Source organism: Zophobas morio, unplaced genomic scaffold (genome assembly GCF_036711695.1).
Source record: "Zophobas morio isolate AGI-343-1 ecotype UQ-CSIRO unplaced genomic scaffold, CSIRO_AGI_Zmor_V1 ptg000041l, whole genome shotgun sequence".
In the NCBI taxonomy this organism is placed as follows: Eukaryota; Metazoa; Arthropoda; class Insecta; order Coleoptera; family Tenebrionidae; genus Zophobas; species Zophobas morio.
In genome coordinates this window covers 1119482-1147036 of record NW_026972146.1, presented here as the reverse complement: position 1 = coordinate 1147036, position 27555 = coordinate 1119482, and the positions used below count along the sequence as shown (strand labels likewise).

General features: G+C 28.4%; 1 protein-coding gene across 2 annotated transcripts in view; it reads left to right on the top strand.

Moving 5' to 3' along the window:
- The window catches only part of LOC135140984 (uncharacterized), a 77016-nt gene that overhangs the window by 12081 nt on the left and 37380 nt on the right, over positions 1–27555 (top strand). For both annotated transcript variants that reach the window (XM_064071749.1, XM_064071750.1), the window contains exons 4-6: positions 5144–6652; positions 12091–13467; positions 20542–21957. In XM_064071749.1, the coding sequence (XP_063927819.1) occupies positions 5144–6652; positions 12091–13467; positions 20542–21957 (4302 nt within the window). The remainder of the gene's footprint in view (positions 1–5143; positions 6653–12090; positions 13468–20541; positions 21958–27555) is intronic.

Here is a 27555-nt window from a genome sequence, read left to right as displayed (position 1 = left end):
ATTTTTCGTCTCTCAATTTTTAATTTTTGATTTTGCAGTTTTTAGGTTTTTGCATTTCTCAATTTGTCGATTTTCTATTTCTCGAATTTCAATTTTTGAACTTTTCGATATTTCATTTTGCAATTTTTCAGTTTTCAATTTTTTGATTTTCCGATTTTTCGAATATGTATTAGATTTTTAATGTTTCAGTTTTTCGATGTTTCAGTGTTCAATTTTTAAATTTTCCATTTTTGATTATACAATTTCTCGGTGTTCGATTTTCCAGTTTTTCGATCATCTAATTTCTGAGTTTTTCAATTTCTCAAATTTTTGATATTTTCCGATTTTTGAACTACTTTTCGTTTTCTCAATGTTCGGTTATTTTAATTTTTCGTTGTTTTCAATTTAGCGGTTTTCCGTTTCTCAATTTTTAATTTTTCTATTTTTCATTTTTGATTATACAATATTTCTGGAAAAATGAGGTTAATCGTTCATTCTTCGAAGGAAATTCTATTTTTAGACGAGGAGAGAGCATGTTTCGCTTCAACTTTTATATCATTGTTGAAAATCTTAAATTTAAAAATCGAGAAATTGAAAAATCGGATCATTGAAAAATCGAAACATCGAAAAATTGGAAAATCGAAAAGTTAAAAAAAAAGATGGCAAATCGAAAATTTTAAAAATCCCGAAAATGGAAAAATTGAAATAAAGAAGAACCGAAACTCGAGAAATCAAAAATCTGGAATTTTAAAAATTGAAAAATTAAAATATCGAAAAGTTGAAAAATTGAGAAATCGAAATATAAAACAGCCGAAAATTGAAAAATCTAAAGTTTAAAAAACTAAAAAGTGAAAATCGGGAAATCGTAAGCTCATCAAATTTTTAATTTTGCATTTTTTCGATATTTTCCAATTTTTGAATTATTTTTCAAAATTTCAGTTCTAGTTGTGTTTTAATTTTTTGTTTTCAATTTTGCAATTTTTCGTCTCCCAATTTTTAATTTTCGATTTTTTAATTTTTTTGTTCTTCGATTTTCAATTTTTCAAATATCAGTGATTAAATTTTTCAATTTTGGATCGCTACTATTTTTCTATTTTTGCTTTTTCTAATGCAAATTTTTGTTTTGCCAATTTTTAGATATATTTTAATTTGCGTTGATTTCATATTTACGATTTTTCATACATCAATTTTTAATTTTTCAAATTTCAATTCTGAGCTTGTCGGTGTTTTATTGTTGCAATTTTTCGATTTTTTTATTTTTAAAATTTTCTGATTTTTAAATATTTTCAATTTTTTTATTTTTCAATATTGCCACGTTTTGTTTCCCAAATTTTAGTTTTTGATTTTTCTTTTTTTTTTTTTAATTTTTCTTCGTTTTTTCAAATACCTATGTATTAGATTTCTTAGTTTTTCAGCTCTTTGATGTTTCAGTGTTACAATTGTTAGATTTTCATTTTTGATTATTCAGTTTCTCGTTGCTTCAAATTTTCAATTTTTCGATTATATAATTTTTCAGTTTCTCAATTTTTCGATTTTCGATTCCTCAATTTTTTAGTGTTTTCGATTTTTATTTTCTCGATTTAATATTATTCGATTTTTCATTTGTAGCTATTTTAATGTTCGTTGTTTTTAATTTTGCGATTTTTCGTTTCTCTATTTTTAATTTTTAAGTTCAATTTTTCAATTATAAATTTATTTTCACTTTTTCAAATTCTTAAATTATTCGATGTTTCATGCTCAAGTTTTCGATTTTTCATTGTCAGTTTTTTCCAATTTTTGAACTATTTTTCAATTTTTTAATTTTTAGTTATTTTATTTTTATATTTTCAATTTTGCGATTTTTCGTTCCTCAATTTTTAATTTTCGGATTTTTCAATTTTTCTGTTCTTCAGTTTTCAATTTTTCCAATATCAGTTCTTAAACATTTCGAAGTTTCATTGTTGCAATTTTTCTATTTTTCAATTTTGCAGCTTTTCGATTTTAACTTTCTCGAATAGAAATTTTGCGACTTAGTGATTTTTAGATATATATTTTAATTTTCCATTTATTTCAATTTTGCGATTTTTCAAATCTCAATATTTAATTTGACAATTTTCCAATTTTTAAGTTTTTCAATTCTTCAATTTTATATTTCTCCAATTTCAATTCTTGAATTTTTCGGTGTTTCATTGTTGCAATTTTCCGATTTGTCGTTTTCCGGTTTTTAAACATTTTAAAATTTTCATGTTTTTTAAATGTCTCAATATTAAGATGTTTGTTTCTCAAATTTTATTTTTTGAATTATCAGTTTTTCGTTTCTTTAATTTTATGTATTAGATTTTTAATGTTTCAGTTTTTCGATGTTTCACTGTTCAATTTTTAAATTTCCCATTTTTGATTATACAATTTCTCGGTGTTCGATTTTCCAATTTTTCGATCATCTAATTTCTGAGTTTTTCAATTTCTCAAATTTTTGATATTTTCCGATTTTTTGAACTACTTTTCGTTTTCTCAATGTTCGGTTATTTTAATTTTTCGTTGTTTTCAATTTTGCGGTTTTCCGTTTCTCAATTTTTAATTTTTCGATTTTTCATTTTTGATTATACAATTTCTCGGTGTTTCGACTTTTCAGTTTTTCGATTATTTAATTTCTCGGTTTTTCAGTTTTTCAGATTTTTCGGCTTTTCAATTTTTAGATATTTTAGTTTTTCGTTGTTTTGAATTTTGTGATATTTCGTTTTATCATTTTATAATTTCGTTGTTTTCATTTTTGCCATTTTTCGTCTCTCAATTTTTAATTTTTGATTTTGCTGTTTTTAAATTTTTACATTTCTCAAATTGTCGATTTTCTATATCTCGAATTTCAATTTTTGAACTTTTCGATATTTCATTTTTGCAATTTTTCAGTTTTCAATTTTTTGATTTTGCGATTTTTCGAATATGTATTAGATTTTTAATGTTTCAGTTTTTCGATGTTTCACTGTTCACTTTTTAAACTATCCATTTTTGATTATACAATTTCTCGGTGTTCGATTTTCCAATTTTTCGATCATCTAATTTCTGAGTTTTTCAGTTTCTCAAATTTTTGATATTTTCCGATTTGAACTACTTTTCGTTTTCTTAATGTTCGGTTATTTTAATTTTTCGTTGTTTTCAATTTTGCTGTTTTCCGTTTCTCAATTTTTCATTTTTCGATTTTTCATTTTTGATTATACAATTTTTCGGTGTTCCGACTTTTCAGTTTTTCGATTATTCAATTTCTCGGTTTTTCACTTTTTCAGATTTTTCGGCTTTTCAATTTTAAGATATTTTAATTTTTGGTTGTTTTGAATTTTGTGATATTTCGTTTTATCACTTTATAATTTTTCGTTGTTTTCATTTTTGCCATTTTTGGTCTCTCAATTTTTAATTTTTGTTTTTGCAGTTTTTAGATTTTACATTTCTCAATTTGTCGATTTTCTGTTTCTCGAATTTCAATTTTTGAACTTTTCGATATTTCGTTTTTGCAATTTTTCAGTTTTCAATTTTTTGATTTTGCGATTTTTCGAATATGTATTAGATTTTTAATGTTTCAGTTTTTCGATGTTTCAGTGTTCAATTTTTAAATTTTCCATTTTTGATTATACAATTTCTCGGTGTTCGATTTTCCAATTTTTCGATCATTTATTTCTGAGTTTTTCAATTTCTCAAATTTTTGATATTTTCCGATTTGAACTACTTTTCGTTTTCTCAATGTTCGGTTATTTTAATTTTTCGTTGTTTTCAATTTTGCGGTTTTCCGTTTCTCAATTTTTAATTTTTCGATTTTTCATTTTTGATTATACAATTTCTCGGTGTTCCGACTTTTCAATTTTTCGATTATTTAATTTCTCGGTTTTTCACTTTTTCAGATTTTTCGGCTTTTCAATTTTAAGATATTTTAGTTTTTCGTTGTTTTGAATTTTGTGATATTTCGTTTTATCACTTTATAATTTTTCGTGGTTTTCATTTTTGCCATTTTTCGTCTTTCAATTTTTAATTTTTCGATTTTTCATTTTTGATTATACAATTTTTCGGTGTTCCGACTTATCAATTTTTCGATTATTTAATTTCTCGGTTTTTCACTTTTTCAGATTTTTCGGCTTTTCAATTTTTAGATATTTTAGTTTTTCGTTGTTTTCAATTTTGTGATTTTTTTGTCTATCAGTTTTTAATTTTTAAGTTGTTAAATTTTTCGAATTCTTTTCGATGTGTCATTGTTACAATTTTTCCATTTTTTAATATTCTGTTTTTTCGATTTTTTCCCATTTTCCGATTTTTCAACTTTTGGTTGTTTTAATTTTTATATGTGATATTTGCCAAAATCAGTCTTATTCTACCAAGTAGTAGCCCCGCCCACCCGCCCCCTATTTTTTCACAGGACATGTCATTTTTCCATTTTTCAATTATAAGATATTTTAATTTTTCGTTGTTTTGAATTTTGTGATATTTCGTTTTATCACTTTATAATTTTTCGTTGTTTTCATTTTTGCTATTTTTCGTCTCTCAATTTTTAATTTTTCGATTTTGCAGTTTTTAGATTTTTACATTTCTCAATTTGTTGATTTTCTATTTCTCGAATTTCAATTTTTGAATTTTTCGATATTTCATTTTTGCAATTTTTCAGTTTTCGAATATGTATTAGATTTTTAATGTTTCAGTTTTTCGATGTTTCAGTGTTCAATTTTTAAATTTTCCATTTTTGATTATACAATTTCTCGGTGTTCGATTTTCCAATTTTTCGATCATTTAATTTCTGGGTTTTTCAATTTCTCAAATTTTTGATATTTTCCGATTTATGAACTACTTATCGTTTTCTCAATGTTCGGTTATTTTAATTTTTCATTGTTTTCAACTTTGCAGTTTTCCGTTTCTCAATTTTTAATTTTTCGATTACTTAATTTCTCGGTTTTTCACTTTTTCAGATTTTTCGGCTTTTCAATTTTTAGATATTTTAGTTTTTCGTTGTTTTTAATTAATAAATAAATGAAGTAGAAAAGTGGCAATCCAGCTCAAAGCAAATGTCAATCAGACTACTGACAGACAAAAAACTAAATCATCAAATCAGTTTATCCAACTTAAAGAAAAAATATCAAAGCCTACTTTACTATATAAAGATCGTGAATAATTTACATTTATTTTATATATTTGCTTAATTTTTGTGCAGACTTCGCCCAGTTCACACAGAAAGTGGCAAACGCCGTCAAAGATCTGCCAACTTTCGACGAACAACTCGCCGTTTTTGTCAATCAAGTACGCGACGACGCAGCTGAAGTAAAAAAAAATTCTTCGATTGTTTGTGACGATTTGACCGCAGCTTTGGACTCGCTCTCGCCTGGCCACAAAGTACACTTACATAGCGAGGTGGCCACGGGTTTGCTAATCCACGACAATCACATAGAAATGTATTTGGAAGAACCGGAAGAAAATTTGAAACCACAAGCGATAAAATACGCACTCGTTCAAAGCGGAAAATTTTACGTGATTTTAAACGCACATTGTCCAGAGTGGACAATTACATTTAGGCACGTAGAAACTAAGATTAAGTGCAGGTTGACCAATGGAAATATATTAGCGTTGAGGAAAAGCGAGTTGCTTCAGTATTATTTGAGTTTGGATGAAAAAATATATTCGTTGGTTTTGTTTATCGCGTTTTGGACGATGTGTTACAAGATTGCTAGATTCTCACCGCAAGCTGTGTACATGCTGGTGATTTTTTATTTACAACAAGAACCGTACAAATTACCGTCGGTGGTGGAGCTTCAGAGGGACGTAGTTCCGGAAATGGAACGTGGGTGGAATTGCGCTTTCGCGCCTCAGGAGTACACAAACGACGAGCTTGAGAATGCCACAATCGACGACTTGGTGTTCGGTTTCTTCAAGTTCTACGAAAATTTCGACTATTTTGATTATGTTGTGTCGCCGTATTTGGGTTATGCTGTTAAGAAAACTTGCTTCATGGAGCCTTTTGATTTGCCGGAAGATTACAATAAACGAGGTTTGATGCTTCCAGTGAAACGAACATGGTGTACGCAGGACCCGTTCGAACATACGAAAAATTTAGCCAGTCCTTTGTTAACTCCAGAAAGTTGTAGGAGATTTCTGGCTTTGTGTAGTACCAGTTTGGAGTTTTTTTCGCAAGGTGAAAACCAACTTCTCCACCGTCTCGTTCTTGGCGCGCAACGACTGCCACTAAATAGTGGCTCGTTTTACATATATAAAGACAGCGAAGAAGATTTTGCCGAGTGGAGGAGATTCGTTAAGCGCGTGATTTTAGCAACGTTATGCGAAGTTTTAGCTTGCACTTTCACTGAAGGTCCGAGTGCTGAGCCGCTGAAGTTCAAAGTCAAGTCGAAATGCCCGGTTCTTGAGAACAGAATGGTAGCTTCGAAGAAAGTCGGTGATTTCCCGTCCGATATGGGTGAACTCGAGAAAGAAATTCATTTGACTTCTCACATTGTTAAGGAATTTTCAGCGAAAAAGTACTGTATGCAGAGTGTCGTGGACGTGGTTTTCGTTCCTGACCCGTGGAGGGTTAAAATTGTGATAAGTTGTAAACAACGCGGGATTATACATATCGACCAGTTTTTGAAAATTAAGTTGGGGAGGTTTTTGGAGGAGCGGGAGAAGACGGAGGAGTTTTTGGGGAGAAGATTTTCTGGTGATGCTGTGGATGGTAAGTTTTTCGCGTTACGTATTGTTGAAAAGAGTTTTTTCCTTTTTCGTACAAAAAATCCTATAGAACGGTTTAGTATAATTTATGCAAATTCTAACTATTTGCCGAGATTTTTTGACAATATAAAATTGTCATCAAAGCCAACATTTGCATTACAGAAGTTTAATTTGACTTCCTGGTGTCTTTCGTTTTGTTGCAATCAATATTTCTTATTAATTTTATTTTCCAAAAAAATGGTTTCCATAATATCTTTTTGCTTTTTTTGGTGGATTTTTTCCTCGCCCGTTTTTATTTTTTTTGGGCGCCTTTTTTTGTCAACCTTCTCCTCCCGTCTTTTTATGTGGATTTTGTTTTCGTTCTTTTTGTTCCTTTTTTTTGTCACTTTTTGTCTGATTATATCTTATTTTAATGTCCCCCGTTTTAGACCGTTTTTTTTTTTTGTTTTTTGGTCGTGTACTTTTGTCTTCCTTATTTATCGCCATTTTTCGTCGACTTTTTCCATCTTTTTTAGTGCGCCTTTTTTCAGCCGTTTCTCCCCTTTTTGCTGCTTTTTTTATATTTTTGTATCTTTTTGGATATTTTTGTCATCGTTTTGCCTTTTGTTATTCGCTTTTTTTGTCAATTTTGTTGTTTTTGGGTAGATTTTCTTCGCTCTTTAGACGTGTTTTTTTGACTCCCTTTTTTATCGACTTTTTATCGTCTGTTTCCACGTTTCAATGCCCTTCCTTCCCCCTTTGTTAAATTTTTTGGTGAGTAGTGATCGTTTTTTCATTATTTTTGAGGCTTTTGGCGTTTTTTTAAATCACTTTTTGTCATATTTTTTGAGTTCTTTTTATTATTTTTGTTTCCCCAATTTTGCGCATTTTCTATTTATGAACTTTTGTGCCTTATTTGATCACATTTTTTGTAGACATTTTTTGTTGTTGATTTTTTCATCGTTTTTTTTTGTCTTCTTTTTTGTTACTTTTTTAGCATGTTTTTTGCCGGTTTTTTTGGTTCTCCTTTTTGACACTTTTTTTGTTTTTTTGTCACCTTTTTTTGTTACTTTTTTTGTATCCTCCGTTTAGTCTTTTTTTGTATTTTGATCGTGTTCTTTTGTTTTTCCTTTTTGTCGGCATTTTCTGTCCACTTTTTTCCAACTTTTTTCGTGAACCGTTATTCAGCCCTTTCTCCCCCTTTTCCTGCAGTTTTTTGCCATTTTTATTGTTTTTTGTCGCTTTGTCAACTTTGTGTATTTTTTGTTAATTTTTGTATATTTTTATCGGTTTTTGTGTTTTTAAAAGTTTTTTTTATTGACTTGTCGCGATTTTTTTCTTTTCTTTTTTTTCTGGTCATTTTTATAGCCTTTGGTTTACCGCTTTTATGTCACCTTTTTTTGTCTTTCCCTTTATTTTGTCGTCCTTTTTTCTGCCTTTTGTTAGTCGCATTCCTTGTGGACCTTTTTTCTGACTTTTTTGTGTTTTCTTTCGCGTTTTGTCGTTTTTTTTTTGGCGCTTTATTTTTTGCCGATTTTGTTTTTTTTTTTGCACATTTTTTGTCGTTTATTTATCGCTTTTTGCCTTTCCTTCTTTCTTTAGACTTGTTCTTTCAAACCCTTTTTTTTTCTCCCTCCTTTTTGCTAAATTTTTTGGTGGCGTTTTTGTCAAGTCTTTCATCGTTTTTCGTCTTTTTTGTGGCTTTTGGCGATTTTTAAATCACTTAACACATTTTTTGTATAATTTTTATTTTTTTTTGCCATGATTTTTTGTACCCTCAATTTCTTGTGTCCTCAATTTTTTGTGCATTTTCTTCCCATTTTATCGACTTTTAGGTCTATTTTTGGTACTTTTTTTAGAATTTCTTGTTGTTTCTTTATTGGTTTCCCTTTTTAACACTTTCCTTCATTGTTTTTGTCACCTTTTTGCTCCTTTTTTTGTCAACCTTCCCTCTCCCATCTTTTTATGTGGATTTTTTTTCGTCCTTTTTGTTCCTTTTTTGTCATATTTTATCTTTTTTTTAATCCTCCGTTTTAGTGTTTTTTTTTTTGGTGATGTTCTTGTGTTTTCCCTTTTTGTCGGCATTTTCTGTCCACTTTTTCCCATCTTTTTTCGTGCCCTTGATTCAGCCCTTTCTCCCTCTTTTCCTGCAGTTTTTTTGCAAGTTTTATTGTTTTTTGTCGCTCATTTTTCGTCACATTTTTTTTGTATTTTAATCGGGTTTTGTGTTTTTTATTTTTTTTTATTAACTTGTCGCGATTTTTTCTTTTCTTTTTTCTGGTAATTTTTTTTATAGCCTTTTGTTTACCGCTTTTTTGTCGTCCCTTTTTATGCCTTGTATTAGGCGCATTTTTTGTGGATCTTTTTTCTGACTTTTTTTGTGTTTTCTTTTCTTTTCTTTGTATTTTTTGGCGCTTTATTTTTTTTGCACATTTTTTGTCGTTCATTTATCGCTTTTTTGCCTTTTCTTCTTTCTTTAGACTTGTTCTTTTGACTCCTTTTTTTTCGATGTTTTGTCGCCTTTTTTCCGCGCTTTTAAATCCTTTTTTTTTCTAAGCCTTTTTTGCAAAATTTTTAGGTGGCGTTTTTGTCAAGTCTTTCATCGTTTTTCGTCTTTTTTTGTGGCTTTTAGCGTTTTTTAAATCGCTTCTTAACACATTTTTTGTGTAATTTTTATTTTTTTTGCCATGATTTTTTGTGTCCCCAATTTTTTGTGCATTTTCTTCCCATTTAATCGACTTTTAGATCTTCCTTTTTTCTGTCTTCTATTTGATCGTATTTTTTGTCAACATATTTTGGTTGATTTTCCTAGTTTTTTTGTCTTCTTTTTTTGATATTTTTTGTTGTTGTTTTTTTTTTAGTTTTTAGTTGTTTTTTTTAGTTTTTTGTTTTTTGTTCCCTTTTGACACTTCTTCCTTGTTTTTGTATTTTTTGTTATTTTTTTGATATTTTTATCCGTGTTTGTGTTTTTTAAATATTTTTTTATTGACTTTTTGTCGTGATCTTTTTTCTCTTTTTTTTTCATTTTTATAGCTTTTTATTTGCCGCTTTTTTGTCACCTTTTTTGTCTTTCCCTTTTGCTTTTTTTTTGTGGTTTTTTTCCTCGCCCTTTTTTTGTCGTCTTGTTTTTGGTCCCTTTTTTGTCAACCTTCCCCCTCTCATTTTTTATGTAGATTTTATTTTCGTTCTTTTTGTTCCTTTTTTGTCATATTTTATCTTTTTTTTTATCCTCCGTTTTAGTCGTTTTTTTGGTCGTGTTCTTTTGTTTTGCCTTTTTGTCCGCATTTTTTGTCGAATTTTTCCTTCTTTTTTCGCACGCGTTTTTTCAGCTCTTTGTCCCCTTTTTGCTGCAGTTTTTGGGGATTTTTATTGTTTTTTGTTGCTCATTTTTTGTCACCAGATTTTTGGAAAAAAAAATCAAAGCTATAAAACAACAGTTTGCAATTTAATTTTGAATCTGCTAAACCGAGTGCTTTGAAATCTTGCAGATGTTTGAAGGTTATATAGAGCATAATACATTTTTAGTCAAAATATATTTGCTTATCCTATATCGCAATTTTTGGTTTTTTCTTTTTTCTTTTTTCAATTTTTTGATTTTTCAATGTTTCGACTTGTTATAAATTTTCGTTTATTCAAGTTTCATTTTTTCAATTTTACAATTTTTCGTCTCTCCAATGTTTCGATTTGCTATTTTTCACTTTTGCAATTTTTTATTTTCGATTTTTTACTTTTTTTTTATTTTTTGTTTCTTCATTTTTTCAAGTTTTTAATTTACAATGTTTCATTTTCTCGATTTTTAATTTTTCAATTTTTCGTTTTTTCGTTTTCTTAGTTGTTCAATTTTTCAGTATTGGGATTTTTCTCTATTTCGATATTTCGATTGTTCAATTTCTTGTATGTTCAAACTTATCTTTTTTTCAATTTAAAAAATGTTTCAATTTTCGACTTTTCAATCTTTCGACTTCTCATTTTTAAAAAAATTTTCAATTTTCAAGTTTCAATCTTTCGACTTTTCAATTTTTCGGCCTCTAGATTTCTCGATTTTTTGATGTTTCCTTTCTCGATGTTTCAATTTGTAATTTTTCCATGTTCTGATTTTTCACTTTTCGGTTCTTCAATTTTCCTATTTTTCAGTTTCTCGATCTTTTAAATTTTGGATTTTTCGATTTCTCAACTTTAAATTAAAGACCTTTAAATTTTAGAATTTGCAATTTTCAATATTCTTCAATTTTTGAAATTTAGATTTTTAATTTTTTTTTTCAGATTTTTCAATGTTTCAACTTCTCGATCTTTTGATGTTTCAGTTTTCGATTTCCCAATTTTCCGTCTTTTCAGTTCTGGAATTTTTCAATTTTTCGATTTCAATTTTGGGTTTTTCGATTTCTTGACTTTGAATTAAAGGTTTTTAAATGTTAGATTTTTCGATTTTTTAATATCGTCTCAAAGTTTTTTCTTTTTTCGTATTCAAGGTTATAGATCTTGATGTGCTGGTTCTAAAAATATAGGGTGTTAGGATCGGGCGTCAAAATTTTCGAAATATTCGGGGTGAAATGCTAATTTTTCGAAATTTTTAAAAATTAGGATTTCAATTGGCGATTTTGGAAATAATTTTTTTTTAAAAATCTGAATTTATTTATCTTTGAGGAACAATTTTTCGTTTTTTCATTTTCTTTCATTTTCAGTTTTCGGATTTTACAATTTTTCATTTTTCGATTTTTAAGTTGCTCGTTTTTAATTTTTCGTTTCCTGAATGTTTCTATTTTAGTTTTTCATATTCTCCATTTTTCATTTTCATTTTCTCGATTTCATGTCGCAATTTTCCCTTTTTACAATTTCTTTATTTTTTCAATAATTCTTTCAATTTATAATTTTAAATTGAAAATTGAATAATTGGTGGATTTTTCCTCGTTTTTTTGTTGTCTTCTTTTTTTTGGTACCGTTTTTTAATACTTTTTTGGGCCTTTTTTTTGTTATTTTTGACACTTTTGTTTTCTCCATTTTTTGTCACCTTTTTTTTTGTAACTTTTTTGCTCTCCCATTTTTCTGTTTTTTTTTTGTCATATTCGTTTATCTACGCCTTTTTTATCGTCGTTTTTGTCATTTTTTGTGGCTTCTTTGACGTTTTTCTTGTCCAGTGTAACAATCCAGACGTATTTTAACTTAGGTACAGAGATAAAAAAATAAACGAAATTCGTAAAATCAAATGTTATAATTTATATAAGAAATTGGATTGATTTGATTGTATTTAGTTGAGTTTCCGGGTGATGACGTGGCCTCTTTTTGAATTAACTGACGTTTTGATAGATTCTTGCTTTTTTATTCAAAATTTAGTGGAGGTAAACTGTCGTGAAGATTTCAAAAATATAGACCGTTAAATAATTGCTGAAAATTATTGTTATAAAATTATTGCGACATCAACTCTGTTCAAGTGTGTAAACCCACAACGATTTTTTTCTTTTCTAGCGAACTCACCACCGGCTATTTCTCCAGACATCCTGGACTATGTAAAAGAGGGCGCCACGTTCTCCGACCAAATCTTAATTTTGTATAACATCCTACTCACCGATCGCGCTGAAGTAGACAAAAATTACCAAATTATTTCACAAGACCTGACGTCAATCCTGACCGAGAAATTTCCAGACCATTCAATACACCCATACGGATCCAGATTCTTAAATTTAGACTTCGCCGACAGCAGTTACGACATCTACATCGATCTAGGAACGACCAACAGTCAAAAAGAGTTGGAAAATTTGTTTTTAAATTGTGGCAAATTTTGCAACATTTCGACTTCCGAAGACTCGATTAAATGGCGACACGTTGAAACTCAGGCGACTTGCGTGCTTAACTTAAGCAACAAATTAAGCTTGAAGACAACCAATCTGATTAAATATTACTGCAGCCTCGATGAAAAAATCCCCGTGTTAATGAAAATTGTGAAATTTTGGAACCTAAAATACGAACTAGCTATCAGCAGCTACGCTTTGTGTCTGATGGTGATTTATTACCTCCAAGATGCCCCCTACAAGGTACCTTCAGTCAAGCAGTTGCTGATTCCGCGTTCCGAAGGCGATTTTCAACCAGTCGAATTTAGTGACGAAAATTTGAAGAGAGAAGGAATTTGTGAGCTACTGCGCGGATTTTTCCGGTTTTATTCGAGTTTTCGTTATCTGTCTAACGTTGTGTCGCCATTGTGCGGCTTTCTTGTCGACAAACGCTCCTTTTTGAATTCCTCCAGAGAGCCAGATTGGTATCAACACTACATTCAAGCAACCGGCGATTTCACCCTAAATTGTGGATTTTGTATCCAGGATCCGTTTGAACATAGTAAGAACGTTAGCGCTGCTATATCCAGAGAAGAGTCCGGAGAGTTCGCTGCGATGTGTCGCTCAGCCGTTCAAGCATTCGCTGAAAATCTAACCTCTTTGTTTAGTCTTCGTCGTGACAAAATCTTCGGTACTTGTCGTATCGAAAATGATAAATTTTGGAGGGATTTTGTCGAAGTTAACGCGTTAAATATAATGCGGGGGGTTCTGGGGTGCAGTCTCATTGAAAGTTGTACGGTTGGTGGTGTGACGAAGTATGTGGTGTATCAATGGGTTAATATCTGGGATAATTGGATTGAGGTTTTGAAGCAGTTGCCGGCGGAGAAACGTGATGATGGTGACGTTACCCAGCACATTTTGAAGAATCAAGCACTTGTGGCGTATAATATGGTTCAAGTGGAGTTAAGGTTTTCTGAAAATCCGTTCAAAGTGGATTTGGTGGTGAAAGGGAACGACAAGTCGCACTTTGTTCATGTGCTGTACACCAAATTGTTGATGGTGCCAACAGAACCAGGTAAATCGAAATCCTGCAGAAACCCTTATTTTTTTCCCGATTTTTTTACCATTTTTTATTAATTTTTTGCGAAGTTTGTGTTATTTATATGTGCAGTTTGAGCATTTTTTTAACTGATGTAGACTTTTGGATTTTGAAAATTTTTCAATTTCCTGATTCAGGATTTTTTAGTGTTTTTTTTTTATTTAATTTTGCAATTTTTCGATTTGTAGTTTTAGAATTTTCAATTTAACATTTTGAATTGATGGATTTTTCAAATTTTGAATTTTCGATTTGTAGTTTTACGAGTTTTCAATTTAACATTTTGAATTGATGGATTTTTCAAATTTTGAATTTTCGATTTGTCGATTTTCCAGAAAATGATCAAAAATCTCTTAGTTTACTGATTTTTAAAACTGAGGAAAAAGTTCTGGATTAAAAAAAAATCAATTATTTGATTATTTAATTTTTCATATTTTCAACTTCTGCATTTTTCGATTTTTCGAAACTTGAATTTTTCGATTTTAATTGTTAAAATTTCTGTTTCCCAATTTTTCACTTTGAATTTTTGAATTTCTGCATTTTTCGTGTTTTCGGCTCCTGGATTTTTCAATTCTTCGATTTTCCGTTTTTTATTTTTAAAGTTTTCTGTTTTAAATTTTACAGTTTCAAAATTTTTCACTTTCTGAATTTTTCGTGTTTTCAACTTCGGAATTTTTCAATTCTTCGAATTTTTGTCGATGTTTCAATTTTTAGATGTATATTTTAATTTTTCGATTTTCAACTTTCGGATTTTTCAAATTTTCAGTCGGTTTTTCAATCTTCATCCTTAAAACGGATACGATACAACTACTGAGGAACTAAATGGAAAGAGAGAAGAATAATAATAACTCTTGCACTGAAAAAACATGACATTTTTATGGATTTTTTTGTTTCTCGATTTTTCGAGTTTTGAATTTTCCAATTTTTCGTTTCGTCAATTTTTCGATTTAATTTTTCAATTTTTCGTCTTTTCAATGTTTCAAATTTTCAAATTTCTGAATTTTTCGTGTTTTCAAGTTCTGGATTTTCCAATTTTTCAACTTTTAGATAAGTATTTTAAACTCGATTTTCCGTTTTTCCGATTCAACTTTTCGAGTTTTCAATTTAAAATTTTTCAAGTTTTGATTTTTTCAGTTATGTATTTGATTTTTCAATTTTCCGATTTTTATTTTTAAAGTTTTGTTTTAAATTTTACAGTTTCAAAATTTTTCACTTTTGAATTTTTCGTGTTTTCAACTTCTGAATTTTTCAATTCGTCGAATTTTTAGATGTATATTGTAATTTTTCGATTTTCCGTTTCTTCAATTTTTCCAATTTTCAGTTTAAAATGTTTCAATTTTTCGATTTTCAGCTTTCGGATTTTTCAAATTTTCAGTCGATTTTTCGATCTTCATCCCTTTTAATCTCTCGTTGTTTCCATAGAAAAAGCATTTTTCGATTTTTCGTTTCAATTTCCGTATTTGAAATTGTTCAATTTCTGAATTTTTCAATTTTTAGAAATTTCAATTTTTCGTTCTGTCAATGTTACGATTTTTTTAATTTTTTTTTTTAATTTCACGATTTTGCGATTTTTCAATTTCTCGAAAGTTCAAATTTTAAATGTTTTAATTTTTCGTGTTTTCACTTACTCGTTTCTTCAATTTTTCGATTTTTTAATTTTAAAGTTTTCAAATTTTCCATTTTTGATTTCCGAATCTATCAATTTTTGGAATTTTTAATTTCTAGATATTTTAATTTTTCGTTCTTCCAACGTTTTCAATTTTCAATTTTACGATCTTTCGTCTAAATTTTTCAATTTCTGAATTTTTCGTGTTTTTAAGTTCTGGATTTTTCAGTTTTTCGATTTTTTTGGCGATTTGTCAACTTTTAGATATGTATTTGAATTTTTAAATTTTCTGTTTTCCCGTTTCAACTTTTCGAGTGTTCAATTTAAAATTTTTCAATGTTTGAATTTTTCAATTATTCGATTTTTTAATTTTTCGTATTTTAATTTTTAAAGTCTTGGGTTTTAAGTTTTACAATTTTTCAATTTCTGAATTTTTCAATTTTTCAAATATTCCGTTTTTTGATATGTATTTTAGTTTTCGATTTTTCGTTTCTTGAATTTTTCGACGTTTTAATTTAAAATTTTTCAAATTTTCGATTTTTCAATTTTTAGAAATTTCAATATTTCGGTCTGTCAATGTGCCGATTTTAATTTTTAAAGTTTTAGGTTTTAGATTATTCAGTTTGAATTTTTCAATTTTTCGATTTTTCATTTCCAAATCTATCAATTTTTGGAATTCTCAATTTCTAGGTATTTTAATTTTTCGTTCTTTCAATGTTTGAATTTTTCATTTTCAATTTCTGAATTTTTGGTGTTATAAAGTTCTGAATTTTCCCATTTTTCGATTTTTTTGTGGATTTGTCAACTTTTAGATATGAATTTTAATTTTTCGATTTTACGTTTCAACTTTTCGAGCTGTCAATTTAAAATTTTTCAATTATTTGATTATTTAATTCTTCATATTTTCAACTTCTGCATTTTTCAGTATTTCAAAACTTGAATTTTTCGATTTTAATTCTTAAAGTTTTCGGTTTTACAATTTCCCAATTTTTCACTTTTGAGTTTTTTAATTTCTGAATTTTTCGTGTTTTCAGCTCCTGCATTTTTCAAATTCTTCGATTTTCCATTTTTTCAATTTTTCCAGTTTACATTTAAAATTTGTCAATTTTTAGATTTTCAATTTTTCAGTCGGTTTTTCACAATCTTCATCCGTTTTAATACCTCATTCTTTCTATTGAAAAACCATAATACATTTTTCGATTTTTCGTTTCTTCAGTTTCTGCATTTGAAATTGTTCAATTTTCCAATTTTTCGATTTTATAAATTTTCGTATTTTCAACTTCTGGACTTTTCAATTTTAAATTCAGTTGTTAAATATTTTAATTTCTCCTGTTTTCACTTATTCGTTTCTTTATTTTTCGACTTTTTAACTTCTGAATTTTTCAATTTTCGATTTTTTATTTCTAGATACATATATTAATTTTTCGTCAATTTTCAATTTTACAATGTTTCCTCTAAATTTTTCTGTTTCTAAATTTTTCGTGTTTTCAAGTTCTAGATTTTCCGATTTTTCGAAATTTGATTTTTTCGATTTTAATTTTTAAAGCTTTCGGTTTTAAATTTTACGATTTCCCAATGTTTCACTTTTGAATTTTTGAATTTCTGAATTTTTAGTGTTTTCACCTTCTGAATTTTTGCAATTCTTAGAATTTTTAGATTTGTATTTTAATTTTTCAATTTCCAACTTTTGGATTTTTCAATTTCCGTTTTAATTTCGCGTTCTTTCCATTAAAAAAGCATGATACATTTTTCGATTTTTCGTTTCTTCAATTTTTCGAATTTTATATGTCAATTTTTAGAAAGTTTTTGGATATTTTTATTTTTTGACTTTTCAATTTACTCATTGCTTCCAATTTAAAATTTTTCAATTTTCCAATTTGATTTTTTTTTAATTGTTTGATTTTTCCGAATTTTTCATTTTATAAATTTTCGTGTTTTCAAATTCTGGACTTTTCCAGTTTTTAGAAATTTCAATTTTTCGTTCTGTCAATTTTGCGATTTACAGTTAATCGTTTTAAATTTTTCAGTTTCTGAATGTTTCATGTTGTTTTCAACTTCTAGATTTTTCAATTTTTTGATTTTTTTGTCCATAATTTTTCGATTTTCTGTTTCAACTTTTCGAGTTTTCAATTTAAAATTTCTTCGGTTTTTCAATCATCATCCGTTTTAATTTCTCGTTCTTTCCATTGAAAAAGCGTGATACATTTTTCGTTTCTTCAATTTTTGTAGATAAAGTTGTTCAATTTATCGACTTTTGAATTTGTCGATTTTTCGGATGTTCATTATATTTTAATTTTTAGATTTTCATTTTACTCATTTATCCATTTTAAAATTTTTCAACTTCTGTATTTTTGATTTTTTAATCTTTCGTTTTTTAATTTTTCAATGGAAAGAACGAGAAATTAAAACGGATGAAGATTGAAAAACTGACTGAAAAATCGAAAAATCGAAACATTGAAAAATCCAGAAGTTGAAAACACCAAAAATTCAGAAATTGAAAAATTTCTACGAAAAATTGTAAAATTGAAACATTGAAAGAACGAAAAATTAAAATAAATGTCTATAAATTGAAAATTAAAATAATTGATAGATTTGGAAATAAAAAATCGAAAATTGAAAAATTCAGAAGTTGAAAAGTCGAAAAATAAAGAAACGAATAAGTGAAAACACGAGAAATTAAAATATTTATCAACTGAATTAAAAATTGAAAAGTCCAGAAGTTGAAAACACGAAAATTTATAAAATTGAAAAATTTTAAATTGGAAGAAATGAGAAAAATGAAAAATTGAAAAATTAAAATATCTAAAAGCGGTCGAAAATTTGACAAATTCAAAACTCGAAAAATTGGGTAATTGAACAATTTCAAATACAGACATTGAAGAAACGAAAAATCGAAAAATGTATTATGCTTTTTCAATAGAAAGAATGAGACCTTAAAACGGATGGAGATTGAAAAACCGACTGAAAAATTGAAAAATCCAGAAGTTGAAAATTCGAAAATTTGAACAATTTTAAATGAAAACTGAAATAAATGAAAACTGAAAAATTCAGAAATTAAAAAATTCGAAAGTGAAAAATTGGGAAATTGTAAAACCGAAAACTTTAAGAATTAAAATCGAAAAATTCAAGTTTTGAAATACTGAAAAATGCAGAAGTTGAAAATATGAAAAATTAAATAATCAAATAATTGAAAAATTTTAAATTGACAGCTCGAAAAGTTGAAACGGAAAATCGAAAAATTAAAATTTATATCTAAAAGTCGAGGTTTTCAAAAATTGATAGATTTGGAAATGAAAAAAAAAAACTTTAAAAATTAAAATCGGCACATTGACAGAACGAAATATTGAAATTTCTAAAAACTGAAAAAGTAGAAAAATTTTAAATTGAAAAGTCGAAAAATTCAAGAAACGAAAAATCGAAAACTAAAATACATATCCAAACACGGAATAATCGAAAAATTGAAAAATTCTGTAAAATTGAAAATTAAAAACGTTGGAAGAACGAAAAATTAAAATATCCTGAAATTAAAAATTCCAAAAATTGATAGAAAAATTTAAAATTGAAAATATTTAAAATCTGAACTTTCGAGAAATTGAAAAATTGCAAAATCGTGAAATTTAAAAAAAAATTGAAAAGTCCAGAAGTTGCAAACACGAAAATTCATAAAATCGAAAAATTGAAAAATTCGGAAATTGAAAAATCCGAAAATAAAAACAAATCAAGTTGAAATATTTAAAAAATTTAAATTGGAAGAAATGAGTAAAATGAAAAATTAAAAAATTAAACTATCTATTACCTTCGAAAAATTGACAAATTCAAAACTCGAAAAACCCGGAAATTGAACAGTTTCAAATAAGAAATTGAAACGAAAAATCGAAAAATGCTTTTTCTATGGAAAGAACGAGAGTTTAAAACGGATGACGATTGGAAAATCGACTGAAAATTGGAAAAATTGAAGAAATGGAAAATCGAAAAATTGAAAAATCGACAAAAAAATCGAAGAATTGAAAAATACCGAAATTGAAAACACGAAAAATTCAGAAAGTGAAAAATTTTGAAAAATTGAAAACAGAAAACTTTAAAAATAAAAATCGGAAAATTGAAAAATCAAATACCTGAAAAAATCAAAACTGAAAAATTTTAAATTGAAAACTCGAAAAGTTGAATCGGAAAAACGGAAAATCGAAAATTAAAAATACTTATCAAAAAGTTGAAAAATCGAAAAATTGGAAAATCCAGAACTTGAAAACACGAAAAGTTCAGAAATTGAAAAATTTAGACGAACTTTGAAAATTGAAATATTGAAAGAACGAAAAATTGAAAAATTAAATCGAAAACTTGAAGAAACGAAAAATCGAGAAACAAAAAAATCCATAAAAATGTCATGTCAAAAATAAAAACAAATCAAGTTGAAATATTTTAAAAATTTAAATTGGAAGAAATGAGTAAAATGAAAAATTAAAAAATTAAAATATCTATTACCTTCGAAAAATTGACAAATTCAAAACTCGAAAAATCGGGAAATTGAACAACTTCAAATACAGAAATTGAAACGAAAAATCGAAAAATGCTTTTTCTGTGGAAAGAACGAGAGATTAAAACGGAGGGAGATTGAAAAACCGACTGAAAATTTGAAAATCCGAAAGTTGAAAATTGAAAAATTGAAAAATCGACAAAAAATTCGGAGAACTGAAAAATTCCGAACTTGAGAACACGAAAAATTTCAGAAAGTGAAAAATTTTGAAACTGTAAAATTTAAAACAGAAAACTTTAAAAAAATTGGAAAATTAAAAAATCAAATACTGAAAAATTCAAAACTAGAAAAATCGAGAAACAAAAAATCCATAAAAACTTTTCGTCGTTTTTTGAGTACAAAAATGAAAAATTAATTATCAAAATTGAAAAATCGAAAAATTAACAAACTGAACAGGAAATATGAAAAATTTAAAATATCTTATAATTGAACAATCGGAAAATTGAAAATTGCAAAATTGAAACATTGAAAGAACGAACAATTAAAATATCTAGAAATTGAAAATTCTAAAAATTGATAGATGTATAAATGAAAAATTGCAAAATTGAAAACCAGAAACTGAATAATTTTAAACCAAAAATTAATGAGTCCAGAATTGAAATTTTAAAATTTTTAAATGAAAATTCGAAAAATTCAAAAACTGAAATATACATATATCAAAAAATTGAAAAATCGAGAAACTGAAAAATTTAAAATTGTAAACTAGAAAAATTAAAACATCGAAAAACTGAATTGGAATATTGAAAAATTAAACAAACGTGTTCTTCTGCTCCTTGAGTTATTATTATTCTTCTCTCTTTCCATTTAGTTCCTCAGTAGTTGTATCTTCTTGTCATCGTTCTCGTTGATTAATTAGCCAATCCAACCTAAAATTATATAAATATCTTTAGCTTGGTCTTGTTTATCGTTTCAGAAAGCATCAACGGCTTGAAAAACCAGTTAATCAGCAAACTAAAACAAATACCAACTTTCACCGAGCAAATCGCCATCTTTGTAAAAACGCTCCAACCAAACAGAACCACAATCGACTTGCAATTTTGGCATGTGTACAGGGATTTAGTATCAGACTTGGGATCACTAATCAAAATACTTCAGAGACTCGGAGACGCAGCATTAATGGAAATGTACACCCATCTCAGCCCTGTACACTTTCGCGCAGGGATGAAAGCGAAACGTAAAACCGAAAAAAGAAAACTAGAAGAAGTGATGAGCTTACTCGATGAAAGTAAAAATTTCGTAAACGCCAGATTGATCCCCAAGACTACTTATAAAGTCGTAGAATGCCTCCACGTACCCACACAACTCGTGTGCGTAATAGACGTAACACAAAAGTCCAAGAAGGCGGGTACCGTCATGTTCAATTATTACATGAATTTGGACGAGAAAGTCCAGCAACTTTGTCTTTTTGTCAAGTATTGGAACTCTTGTTACCTACCGACCAAACACACTTTTGTACCGGACGTGCTGTATTTGTTGGTGATTTTTTTTCTACAGCAAGAACCGTACAAGCTTCCTCCGATAGCTGACATTTTGGTCCAACGGAACGTTGACAAACCGGTTTTTAGACATTTAAAATTCAAGAGCGTTGCGCTTCAGCGTGCCACGATTTTTGAGCTAGTTCGCGGTTTTTTCAAATTCTATTCCGAGTTCGACTATTTCACTCGAGTGGTTGCACCACTTAACGGTTTCGCAACGTTTAAAACCAATTCCAACCATAAGAAAAGTATGTTATCTACTTTGTTCATCGAGCATCCGTACCGATCCGGTACAACCATGATGGAGCCAAAGTCCTACTTTACTTCTGCCGTGTTTTCTCATCGGTGCAGACAGAGTTTGAGTTTGGTGGACAACGGCGAAGTCGACCTTCTACCAGCTTTAATCCAACCCAGGCAGGACCATCCCAGCTTTGAACTGGTTAACCGCACAAGGGTCGACCATCAGCGCTGGAAGAAAATGATGGTGGATGGCTTCCAGAAAATCGCCGTTGAACTGTTGGCTGCCACTTTTAAAAATTCGAGCGAAGACGGGCTTTTTACGATTTCGTGCCGGCTGGACTTTTGCTCGCAGAAGCAGTTCAGGAAGTACTTGAAGAAGGTGAGGTGCGTTTTTTCCGGGAGCACTGCTTGGGATGGAGATGTGGAGTTTTTTTCGAACGTACTGGATGAAAATTCGAGGAGGGAAGTGGATGTCCGGTTGGAGTTTAGCGAGTGTCCGTCGAAAATGGTTTTGAGTTTTCCCAAGCCGGATTTTTTCGGGTTTCACACTATTCATATTTTTTACACGAGGATGATGAAGTTTCAGGAGAACGTGCCACGGTTTGATGTGTTTGGTAAGTTTGATTTAGATTTTTAGTTTTTGGTTTTTCGGTATTTCGATTTTTTTATTTCTCAATTTCTAGATTTCTCAAGTTTTCGTCGTGGCAATTTTGTAGTTTTTCGATTTTTCAATTTGTACGCATGAAATCTACAAAGAAATGTATTTAGTTAAATTGCGATAGTTCAATGATCGATTGTCGAAAAACAGTTCGAGTTATCGAAGAAATTTGGCCAGAAGTGACTTCTGCGGCCTGAAATCCACAAGAAAATGTATTTAGTTAAATTTCGAAAATCGTCGAAAATAGGTCGAAATTTGCATAAGGGGGGAAAATTTCATTTTTGAAAAAGTCGTCCAAAAATTCTCAAAAATTCAGGGTGTATAATTCTTGTTCCATATACCCGCCCTTTATTTTCTTGGAGAGTATATCTGCCAAAATCAGTCGTATTTTAGGAAGTACAAGCCCCGCCCACCCGCCCTTTATTTTCTTAAAGTATATCATTTGCCAAAATCAGTCTTATCTTAACAAGTACTAGCTCCGCCCACCCGCCCTTTATTTGCTTAGAGAATATATCTGCCAAAATCACTCGTATCTTAGGAGGTACTAGCCCCGTCCACCCACCCTTTGTTTTCTTGAAGGGTATATCATCTGCCAAAGTCAGTCATATTTTAGGAAGTACAAGCCCCGCCCACCCGCCCTTTATTTTCTTAAAGTATATCATTTACCAAATCAGCCTTATCTTAACAAGTACTAGCTCCGCCCACCCGCCCTTTATTTTCTTAGAGAATATATCTGCTAAAATCACTCGTACCTTAGGAGGTACTAGCCCCGCCCACCCGCCCTTTGTTTTCTTGAAGGGTATATCATCTGCCAAAATCAGTCGTCTTTTAAGAAGTACTAGCTCCGCCCATTTGCTCTTTATTTTCTTAGAGTATATCTGCCAAAATCACTTGTATCTTACGAGGTACTAGCCCCGCCCACCCGCCCTTTGTTTTCTTAAAGTATATCATTTGCCAAATCAGCCTTATCTTAACAAGTACTAGCCCCGCCCACCCGCCCTTATTTTTCTTAAAGGGTATATCATTTGCCAAAATCACTCGTTTTTTAAGAAGTACTCTCCTCGCCCACCCGCCCTTTATTTTCTTAAAGGATTTCATTTGCCAAAATCAGTCTTATCTTAACAAATACTAGCCCCGCCCACCCACCCTTTATTTTCTTAGACGGTATGTCATTTGCCAAAATCAGTCGGAAGTACCATTTTTCGAATTTGTTCTAGATTTTCCGATTTGAAAATTTTCTATTTTGACCAATTTGGATTTTCTGATATGTCGATTTCTCGGTGTTCGATTGTTCAGCTTTTTTTTATTTTCGATTGTTCGAATTTTCGATATGTCGAATTTTTGAATTTTCGATTTTTCGAATTTGCTATTTTCGATTTTTGAAATTTTCCTATCTGAGTTTTCGATTTTCTAATTTTTCAGTTCGCCTGTTACCTATTCAGACTTCGAAATTTCGAATTTTCAATTTTTTTGAATTTCGGATCTTCGATTTTTTGATTTTTCAGAATTCGACATTTGAAATTTTTGGATTTTCTATTTTCGATTTTTGATTTTTTGAATTTTCCATTATTTGGTTATCTATTTTTCGAAAATCGAAGTTTCGAATTTTCAATTTCGAAAGAAGTTTCAAATTTCCGTATTTCAATTTTTCATTTATTTTTCGATTTTTTGAACTGACGATTTTTTCAATTTCGAATTTTCACTTTTTTTTATTTTGGATCTTCGACCTGAGAAAATCCAAAAATTTTAAATTCAGCATTTAAAATTTTTGGATTTTATATTTTCTATTTTAGATTTTTTGAATTTTCGATTATTTGCTTTTCGAATTATCGATTTTTCGAGTGTCAAAGTTTCGAATTTGCAATATCCAGATTTTCAATTTTGCAAAATTCGAAATTTCGAATTTCCGTCTTTCAATTTTTGATTTATTTTTCAATTTTTTTGAGCTCAGGAGTTTTCAGTTTCAAATTTTCGATTTTTCAATTTTTCAGTTCTTCTATTAGACCTATTAAAAATTAGAAATATCGCATTTTCAATTTTTTGGAATTTTGGATCTTCGATTTTTCAAAATTCGACATTTTAAATTTTTAGATTTTCTATTTTAGGTTTTTCGAAATTTCGAATTTCCTTATGTTAGTTTTTGAATTATTTTTCGATTTTTTGAAGTCACGATTTTTTCAGTTTCGAATTTTCAAATTTTTGAATTTTGTATCTTCGGTTTTTCTAAATTCGACGTTTAAAATTTCGAATTTTCTAATTTCGACTTTGGAGTTTTTGTTTGAATTTTCAATTTTCGAATTATCGATTTTTCGAAAGTCGGACGTTGCGAATTTTCGATCTCCATATTTTCGAAATTTCGAGTTTCAATTTTTGATTTATTTTTCTATTTTTTTGAAGTTACGAATTTTTCCAATTTAAAATTTTCGGTTTTTTGAATCTTCAATTTTTTGAATTTTCGATCTTCAAGTTCGAATTGCGAAACTTGGAATTTTCAAATTTTGGTTTTTAAATTTTTGATTTTTCGACTTTCGAGTTTTCGGTTTTTCCATTTTAGATTTTTCGAATTTTTGATTTTTCAATTTTTTGGAATTTCGATGTTCGATTTTTCGGTTCAAAAATTCGACATTTGAAATTTCTTAATTTCGATTTTTCAAAATTCAGATTGTTTTTTTTTAATTGGTATTTTAGTTTTTGAGTTTTCGATTTTTCAATTTTTCAATTTTTTCGATTTTCCAAAATTCGGTATTTAAAATTTTTGGATTTTCGCTTTTTTCGCTTTTCAGTTTTTCGATTTTTGAGAATTCGAAATTCCGTATTTCGATTTTCAATTATTCGATTTTTGGTTTTTCGATTTTTCAATTCTTCTACTAGAGCTATTCAAATTTGGAAATTTCCCATTTTCAATTTTTTGGAATTTTGGACATTCGATTTTTCAAAATTCGACATTTAACATTTTTGGATTTTCTATTTTAAATTTTTTGAATTTTCGATTGTTTAATTTTCGAATTCTCGATTTTTCGAAAATCGAAGTTTCAAATTTTCAAGCTCCAGAGTTTCAATTTTTCAAAATCCGAAATTTCGAATCGCCGATTTTTCGAAATTTCGAATTTCCGTATGTCAGTTTTTGATTTATTTTTCGATTTTTTTTAACTCACGATTTTTTCAATTTCGAATTTTCGACTTTCCAATTATTCAATTCTTCCATTAGACCTATTTAGAATACGAAATTTCGAATTTTCAGTTTTTTGAATTTTGGATCTTCGATTTTTCAAAATTCGACATTTAATATTTTTAGATTTTCTATTTTAGATTTTTTGAATTTTCGATTATTTGATTTTCGAATTATCGATTTTTCGAAAGTCGAAGTTTCGAAATTTCAATCTCCAGGTTTTCAAGTTTTCAAAATCGGAAATTCCGAATCGCCGATTTTTCGAAATTTCGAACTTCCGTATTTCAGTTTTTGATTTATTTTTCGATTTTTTGAACTCACGATTTTTTCAATTTCGAATATTCACATTTTTGAATTTTGGATCTTCCATTTTTCAAAATTCTACGTTTAAAATTTTAGATTTCTTGAATTTTCGATTATTTGATTTTCGAATTATCGATTTTTCGAAAGTCGTAGTTTCGAATTTTCAATCTCCAGATTTTCGTTTTTTTTGAACTCACGATTTTTTTCAATTTCGAAAATTCGAATTTTCAATTTTTTTGAATTTCAAATCTTCGATTTTTCAAAATTCGATATTTAAAGTTTTTGGATCTTCTATTTTCGACTTTGGAGTTTTTGAATTTTCTATTATTTGATTTTCGATTTTCGAATTATCGAGTTTTCGAAAATCGGTGGTTTCGAATTTTCAATCTGCAGATTTTCGAAATTTCGAGTTTCCGTATTTCAGTTTTTGATTTATTTTTCGATTTTTCTGAACTCACGATTTTTTCAATTTCGAATTTTCGGTTTTTCGCATCTTCAATTTTTTAATTTTCGATTTCTAATTCTTCGAATTTCGAAACTTGGAATTTTCAAATTTTGGTTTTTTGAATTTTTGATTTTTCGACGTTCGAGTTTTCGAATTTTTGATTTTTCAATTTGTCGGCTTTCCGATGTTCGATTTTTCTGTTTTTCAAAAATTCGACTTTTAAAATTTTTAATTTCATTTTTCAAAATTCGGAAACTTTGAAATTGGAAATTCGGAATTTTTGTTTTTTTTTTTAATTTTGCAATTTTAGGTTTTTAATTTTAAAATTTTTCGAACTTTGTTTTGTTGGTTTTCGATTTTTTAAAATTCAAAATTTCGAAGTGGCAAATTCTCTATTTATTAAATTTTTCGATTCTTGAAAATTCTCGCTTTCAGTTTTTGGATTTTTTCAATTTAGGATTTTTTAGATATGGAATTTTAATTTCCCGATTTTTCGTTTCTTGAATTTTTACACTTTTGAAGTTCGGCGTTTTTCAATTGTTCAAGTTCTGAATTTTCAATTTTTCGAAATTCTGTATTTCGAATTTCAGATTTATCAAATTTTGGAATTTATAATTATCGTTTTTTCAAAAGTCGATTTTCCGGTTTTTCCATTTTCAATTTTTCAAATTTTCGATTTTTCTTTTTTTTTTATTTTACATCTTCGAGTTTTCGACATTTAAAATTTTTTAATTTCCGATTTTTCAAAATTCGAAAAGTTTAAAATTCGAAATTTCAAATTTCGTTATTTCAATTTTTGATTTTTCGATTTTCCAATTTTTAGAAGTTTTCAAATTTTCAAATTTTAACATGAATTTTTTTAATTTTCGCAATTCAGTTTTTCAATTTTTTGTTCTTCGATTTTTCAGAATTCGAAATTTCGAATTTCCATACTTTGATTTTTGGTTTTTCGATTTTTTGAATTTAGAACTTTTTAGGTATGTATTTTATTTTCCCCATTTTTCGTTTCTTCCATTTTTCCACTTTTGAAGTACTGCATTTTTCAATTTTTCGAAATTCTGTATTTCGAATTTCAGATTTATCAAATTTTTGAATTTATGATTATCGTTTTTTCAAAAGTCGATTTTCCGGTTTTTCCATTTTTAATTTTTCAAATTTTCGATTTTTCTTTTTTTTTCGAATTATCGATTTTTTTGAACTCACGATTTTTTCAATTTCGAATTTTTGAGTTTTCGACGTTCGAGTTTTCGGTTTTTCCATTTTTGGATTTTTCGAATTTTTGATTTTTCAATTTGTTGGGTTTTCAATGTTCGATTTTTTTATTTTTCAAAAATTCGACATTTAAAATTTTTAATTTCGTTTTTTCAAAATTCGGAAACTTGGAAATTGGAAATTTGGAATTATGTTTTTTTTTTGTTAATTTTGCTTTTTTGAATTTAGAATTTTTTAGGTATGTATTTTAACTTCCCCATTTTACGTTTCTTCCATTTTTCCACTTTTGAAGTACTGCATTTTTCAATTTTTCGAAATTCTGTATTTCGAATTTCCGATTTGTCAAATTTTTGATTTATGATTATCGTTTTTTCAAAAGTCGATTTTCCGGTTTTTTCATTTTTAATTTTTCAAATTTTCGATTT